Here is a 7289-nt window from a genome sequence, read left to right on the forward strand (position 1 = left end):
CCCAGATTTTTAAAATAAAACAAATGGGGGGAAATATAAGAAATTGGTGAATCAGCTCTAGCTGGTTTGGCTCAGTGGATATGGCATCAGCCTGCAGACTGAAGGGTCTGGGGTTCAATTCCGGTCAAGGGCACATGCCAGGATTTCAGGCTCGATCCCCAGTAGGGGGCCTCCAGGAGGCAGCCGATCAATGATTCTCTCATCATTGATGTTTCTATCTCTCCCTCTCCTTTCCTCTCTGAAATCAATAAAAATATATTTTTAAAATTGGTGAATCTTAATAAAGGGTCATGGGAGGTCTATATTACAATTATATCAGAGATGGTAGAGTAAATCCAAAGGGACAGGAAGGGATATTAGCTATACAATGTTAAGCACTTTCCACAAGAAAAACTATTCCCATATTACACGTAAGTCATCTGAGACACAGGGAGCTTCTGTTACTTGCCCAAGGCCACACAATTAGCCACAAAGCCAATATGCAAATCCAAGTAATTTTTACTCCCAAGCACAATAAAGCCCACCCTGTGCCAACTCAATGACTTCAACAAAAGGCTTTTACAACATAGCTTGTCCCTCACCCCAATTAATCATTCTGTACCCACATCCTGTATGATTCTTCCATGTCTGGAGGGGATGGAGAGAAGAGAAAAGATGGATAGGCTGTATTCATACCCTCAGGAAAATGTAGCAGATAGGGACTAAATCTTGTGACGGTTCCCATTAGGGAAGCCTAAGGATTCACAAGAAATTCGACTGGAAGGTACAGTGAGAGTGCCAGAGCCTCATTGGTCTACAAAGGGCATTCTGGCTCCAGGATACTGGAGAGTCAGGAGGGAAAATGACCACAGAACAAGTAAGGTGTATGGGGTTCAGGGAGACTGGGTTTTAAAGTGGTCTAAGTGAAAGGGTAGCCTCAAGCTCTCACCTTGTAGACATCGAAGTTGTCAATTATGGCATCAAAGCAGGTATACAGGTCGTTAAGAAGTGTCACCACCTAATGAATGGATGGGAAAGTTGAAGCCCTGAGACTTGTGTCCAACCTTCTAAGCATTCTTAACCCAAAAGCCACATGGGAACTCCAGAACAAACCAATCTTTCCTATTATCAAGGATCCCTATCCCAGTGAAGCTCCCCCAGGTCGCTATCCCACCCCCTAATCTCACCCATGGCTCTTACCTGCATGGGGGTGCTCTCTGCTGACAAAGCTGTGAAGCCAACTATGTCGCTGAAGTAGATGGTAACACTGTCAAAGGCCTCAGCCTGTACAGTCTCTCCCCGTTTTAACTGCTCTGCCACTGAACTAGAAAGCAAGGGTGCAGTTTGAGCCAAGCTCAGAAAGAGGAGGAGACAGGGAGAAAGGAAAGGAGTGTATGGCTGGATCAGAAATGAGTTCTAACATGAAAGCTGAGCCTGGTGGAGGAGAAGGAAGGTGGCTGGGAAGACAGCACAGTCTAGGGCAAGCAAGGTAAGCTGTAAAGGCGATGGGGGAATGGAATGGGCTCCCTGGGGATGGTGGCTAAATGTCTCAAGTTGGGATTGTTCTACATACACTTGCTGGAGCAAAGGCATGGAAGACCAATGTCCTAAGAAGAAGGTAGCACAGCTCATTTGGAGACCGGATGAAAATAGTCTCTAGCCACAAAGGCTCACTGTGGCCAGATGTAACAAAGCAGTTGGGAGGTGAGTTCTCAGGAGATTGATGAGGCAGAATCCAACAGAGCAGAATATCAAAGGAAAAGTCAGGAAGGGGGACAAAAGTCTCACTGGGGTAGAATTTGGTAGAGCAGAGCCTCAGCCTTGCGTTTCTCCTCCAGATAGGCCTGCGTGCGTTCCTCCACCAGCTTCTCCAAGTTATTGGCATACTGCTCCATGCGCAACAGCAGATTGTCCAGTATGCTGGTGCCACCCTCCCTGGGGGAGAAGGCCAGAATATGGTACCTGCTCCAAGATTCTCAAGACTCTCAGTACTTTTCTACCCAACCAACCCACCCTCTTGGACCTGACCAGCCCCACCTCATCCACTAAGCCTGATGGGGAGCCCCTGCCCCTCGGTGCCCTCTCACTTGTTAAAGCGGCGAATGAAGCACTTAATCTGTCCAAAGTCTGGCCTCTCAGCTGGGTCCTGGGCCCAACATCGCTCCATCAGCAAAACTAGTTCCTCATTCAGTTGGGTCCGGTCAATGCTAGGCCGAAAATATGGCCGCTGACCATTTCTGACCTTCTGAACAATCTCTGAAGGAGATAAAGGGGTTGGATGAAGAACAGGGCCCCCCAGGTGGGAGGTGGGGGGTGGGGGTAGTAGATTGACTCTCACCTTTGGGGCTAAGGTCCAGGCTCTCCAAGTAGAAAGGACCATTGCGAAGTGCTATCTCCTGTAATATGATCCCAAAGCTATAGACATCAGCCTTCTGCATGCCTGTGGTTGGCAAGGGGTTCCCACTGAGTAGCTCTGGGGCAGTCCACAGCTTCTCTAAAAAGAGGGAATAGGCTGGTCCTCAAAAAAGGTATTCCCAAGACCACCTGGGCTCATCCCCATAATGCTCCCCATATTACTGTCACGCCATCTCCCTCTCCCACCTTCCCTAGGTGGAAATGACCAGGGCTAGAGGAGCCATATAAAAGTGGGTTTGAGGAGTTGTCGGGGGAGGTCTCACTGGCATAGAGGGCATGGCTGTCATCAGGTTCAGCAGTTGATCGGAAGCTGGCCAGGCCATAGTCTGTGATTTTGAGCACAAAACGACTATCCACCACGCAGTTGGAGGACTTGAGACTCCCATGGAATGCAATAATGCTGTTATGGAGAAAGGCCATGCCCTGCAGGATACAGATCAAGTCATGAGATTGGATTGTTTCTGACTTAGGATACCCCCTCTCCATGAGGCAGGCATTAGCCAGCTATCTAAAGATCTTGGGGCCATAAAAACAGTAAGCTAGTTGTGGAAGGCTTTCTGTACACAGTTTCCACCCAAGGAGACAGGCAGAATGGGATAACCATCTCCTCCTTGTGCCATGTGCAGGCTGTTGGTACCCAGGCACTAGGGAGAGAAGAATGCTTATGAGGAGGGGCAAGGGGAGCCGTCAGTTATTAGCCTGGAAAGGGCAGTCGGGCTTCTGCGTAGTGAAGGGAGCAGAACTATGAGAGTGAACGCCAAGAAAGATATGACACCCATGGTGGCCTCCAATGCATGGCCACTACTTAGGAAGACATGACTTGAGACCCAAGCAAGTATCAAGAGTACTTAGATGTATCAAGGAAGATTAACGAGTTGTAAACCTTAATGTACACCCATGTGTAGGTAGGCAAGTAAGGATGGAGGAGGAAATTGACCTACCAGAGGGGATGCTAGGCCAGAGAGAAAGTGTAGAAAATAGTAAATTAGAAAAACTTGGGAAAAAATAAAAACCTGGAAATGGACAAAAGTAGGAGACAGCTGCCAAGCCAGTGCAGAAGCCTGAAACTTCTGGCCTCATAGGGCTGATAAAATAACCTTATGAGAATTAAGCAGAAAAATCAAAGCTGGCCCGGCCAGTGTGACTCAGTGGTTGAGCATTAACTTATGAACCAGGAGGTCATGGTTCAATTCTAGGACAGGGCACATGCCTGAGTTGTGGGCTTTATCCCCAGTAGGGGCATGCAGGAGGCAGCCAATCAATGATTCTCTCTCATTATTGATGCTTCTATCTCTCTCTCCCTCTCCCTCTCTGAAATTTTATATATATATACATTTATATTTTTTAGCAAAGCTGGCTTCAAGTGTGGTACAAATGATCCACTAGGCTAGCTTATTGACTATGACATTTGTTTCTAAACATCTGTCCAACCAGTGCAAGATTCAAATTTATACCATTGAAAATCCATGGACTTCTGGGTCACCTAAAATTAGCTGAAACGTAATATATTAGAAGATACCAAAGGTTTACTATAATTTTCCTTGGTTTCTCTTAGTTTTACTAGTAAATGTTCTTTTTTACATTTCAGTTTTTCTGAACAAAAGAACAGATATGCCAAATATTGGTCAGAGAATAAATTGTGGGGGGGAAAACAAGCGATAAATATTTCTGGAGACCCCATTCATCTTTTCCCTTCTGAGAGATTTTAATATGAGCTCTTGGAGGGTTAAAAAAAATAAAAAAGATGGAGAGAGATTTGAGATATCTAGGGAAGAAAGACAAAAATTCTCTACAAGTACAGGACTGTCTGTGGCAGATAAAACTCATTCCCCCAATTAAAAATCCCAGACCCTTTGTTTACCCATTATTACTCAACAATAGAAATAGGGGAAATGGAGAGAGGACTAGAAGGAGAAATCATAAACAAACTTAGAAAAATGGAGGCATTTTAAAGTGGATGAACTCTTAAAGAGGCGTAGGGAAGACTCACCTTAACAAGGTCATTAATGAGTGAATAACGAAACATCCAGTCCAAGTTGATGCTGTCATTTTCCAGAATATCCTGGCAAGTGACATGAAATGGATTATGTGACTACCCTCGTCCCACTAGCTATCAGCTGCATAGAGTCAATGTAACACTGAGCCTGTCTCCTCCACCTCTGTAACCTTTACCTATCCCTCACCTGTAAACTCCCACGAGTACAATACTCAGTGACGATGCAAATGTTGGGAGGGTCTATGCAAGCACCAATGAAGCGAGTGAGATGGTTGAACTGAACATCTCTCATCTAGAAAAAAAAAGGGGGGAAGGAAAAGAGAATTGAGAGCTAAAAATTAGATACAGAAATCTACCACTATACGAGAGGGCCTTTCTCTCAATTGTACTTATAACTCAATGTCATTTATAAATGATCCCACTGCCCTCCTAACCAATTTTACTCTTCACAGTCCTCCCCTTTCTCTTCCCTGTCCCTGTTTACCCTTTGCCCTCAATCCATACACCTTTACGTACATGTTTGAGTTCAAACAGAACCTGCCGGGTCAGCTCAATGCGCTTCTTATTCACATGTTTGATGGCAACAACATTTCCCTGATGGTGGGAGTGAAGGGGGGAAAGGAAAAATTAATATCAGAAGGCATTTCTGGGTGCTAGGAATACTGGAGAACTTTGGGAAGGTCTAGGAGCTCAGCTGAACATTATGAGGGGCAGAGGTTTATGGGAAGAGGTGACAGATGGGAATGAAACAGGATGAAATGGTGGGGACCAGAACAAGCGGATGACTGTTCACCTTGAAGTGACCGGTGTTGGCAAAGATCTGGTATTTCCCATGGGCTGTCATAAGCGAGCCGTAACTGGATCCCCGCTGGGGCCAAGGGCAACATGGAGGCGGAAGGATGAAAGGAACATTAGATGATGGTGGTAGTGCAGGGGCTATCATTACAGGCCAATGTGCTGGGAAAGGTCCAGGGTAAGAAAGGACAGGAACTCAAAGGAAAGCGGAGGTACAGCTGAGACAAGGGCTCACCAGTGACAGTGTGAGGCGACTGCCTGCACCTTTGTGATATCGCTCTGAATTGCCAAACTGCAGCTCTTCCCAGCGAATGCGCCACAACATGCTAGCAAGCTCCTTCTCCAGCATCAGTTTTCTGTAAGGACTGCATACCTCAGTTGACTGGCAAGCCCGATCCTACCATCCCATAAACCAACGGTGGGGCTGCAGGGGCTCCCCTGCAGCTCCTGAAGCTGCTATTGTTACACCCGAGACACAGGACTGACATATCTGACACACGCCGTGTGCTCATTTAGAAACACCGAGGCCAAAGGTAAACGTTTTTTCTGAAAATGGCAGCATCCATGGAAAATTCGCCTTTGCCCTTATAAGACCCACTCAAAATCACTAGGTAGTATACCCCGTGTCGAACCAAAAGGGGGAAAACAACACCGAGGCTAAAAGACAACGAAAGAAAAAGGCTAGAGAGGAGGACATTAGGTCCAAGAGACAATCTCCAAATTAAGAGGCCTGCCCCCGGCCCATGGTATAGGGGAGCCGTGGGCAAACTACGGCCCGCGGGCCGGATCCGGCCCGTTTGAAATGAATAAAACTAAAAAAAAAAAAAAAAGACCGTACCCTTTTATGTAATGATGTTTACTTTGAATTTATATTAGTTCACACAAACACTCCATCCATGCTTTTGTTCCGGCCCTCCGGTCCAGTTTAAGAACCCATTGTGGCCCTTGCGTCAAAAAGTTTGCCCACCCCTGGTATAGGGACTACCTGGCCTCAGCCAGAATGCTGGGTGGCAATGGGAGGTGGGAGGCGGGAAGTCAGTGGAAAAGCCCAGAACTCACCGGAAGATGAGAAAGCTGGAAACACCAAATATGATGAAGGTGATCCCTGTGCCCAGCGCCACAATTGCCAGAGTTGAAAATGGAGCTAAAGGGGAGAGGGGACCCTGAGGAAGACTGCGTGTGGGGCTGTAAGCATGGGGAGGGTGATGCTCAGGTGCAGGGAGGAGACAGACTTCTTGAGGGGAAGAGTAAGGAGGGGTGTAGAAGTAGAGGTAACAGTAGAGCTAAGGTGCGGCGTCAGTGAGGGCAGACGGGACGGGAAGGAAAGGGAGGAAGGAGTGCTCCCAGTCCCCGCACACACCCACTTTTATCACAGGATGGGTCGTCCAAGTCAAAGGCACAGGGGGGATTGTCCAAGGGCGGCGCCCCTTTCACCCAGGGGATAGGCCGTCCCGTCCACCAAATCTGCTTCTCAGCTCCTGAGTAGTGGGCTGCAGGCTGTGAGGAGAGACAGGACTGGGCCCACGGGCCTGCTCCCACCAGCCTCCTCCCCAGAGCACCCCGCTCTTTGGCTGCTCTCCCCCAACCTCCTACCCACCCAGATGCAGCTCCAGCAGAGGAAACAGTCCCTGCCTCTGGTTCCTCTGATTGAACTCGTTGAACCCTTAAAAGCTGGACTCGCAAAGCCCACACTCTCCTTCTTGCCTCCCCCTCCATTACCTGAAAGTCCCCGGAATCCAGGTCTCCCATGGCCCATAGGACAAAATCGGTCTCCCGGTCATTGTTCTTGTCCATAACAACCAGTCCAGTTACACCTAGAAAAGCATAGCCTTTACTTTGAGATCTACCTTAGGCCCCTCGCCTATCTCCACAGTTCCTCCAATTACCGCACAGTCTGTCCCTGACCCTGCTTTTATTTTTATTTTCTTTAAATATATTTTTATTGCCGAAACCGGTTTGGCTCAGTGGATAGAGTGTCGGCCTGCAGACTGAAGGGTCCCAGGTTCGATTCCGGTCAAGGGCATGTACCTGGGTTGCGGGCACATCCCCAGTGGGAGATGTGCAGGAGGCAGCCGATCGATGTTTCTCTCTCATCGATGTTTCT

The 7289-nt window shown here is 47.7% G+C and overlaps 1 protein-coding gene across 5 annotated transcripts in view; it reads right to left on the minus strand.

Moving 5' to 3' along the window:
- The window catches only part of NPR2 (natriuretic peptide receptor 2), a 17582-nt gene that overhangs the window by 1782 nt on the left and 8511 nt on the right, over positions 1–7289 (minus strand). For 2 of the 5 annotated variants that reach the window (XM_014531526.1, XM_014531524.1), the window contains 14 exons: positions 6905–6999; positions 6550–6682; positions 6245–6329; positions 5421–5550; positions 5184–5258; positions 4907–4984; positions 4578–4682; positions 4385–4456; positions 2658–2817; positions 2318–2473; positions 2067–2235; positions 1768–1914; positions 1180–1303; positions 929–997 (listed from right to left, as the gene is read on the minus strand). In XM_014531526.1, the coding sequence (XP_014387012.1) occupies positions 929–997; positions 1180–1303; positions 1768–1914; positions 2067–2235; positions 2318–2473; positions 2658–2817; positions 4385–4456; positions 4578–4682; positions 4907–4984; positions 5184–5258; positions 5421–5550; positions 6245–6329; positions 6550–6682; positions 6905–6999 (1598 nt within the window). The remainder of the gene's footprint in view (positions 1–928; positions 998–1179; positions 1304–1767; positions 1915–2066; positions 2236–2317; positions 2474–2657; positions 2818–4384; positions 4457–4577; positions 4683–4906; positions 4985–5183; positions 5259–5420; positions 5551–6244; positions 6330–6549; positions 6683–6904; positions 7000–7289) is intronic. The other 3 variants (XM_005883965.2, XM_005883966.2, XM_014531525.1) reach the window with 3 other exon arrangements.

Source organism: Myotis brandtii, unplaced genomic scaffold (assembly GCF_000412655.1).
Source record: "Myotis brandtii unplaced genomic scaffold, ASM41265v1 scaffold806, whole genome shotgun sequence".
Taxonomy (NCBI): domain Eukaryota; kingdom Metazoa; phylum Chordata; class Mammalia; order Chiroptera; family Vespertilionidae; genus Myotis; species Myotis brandtii.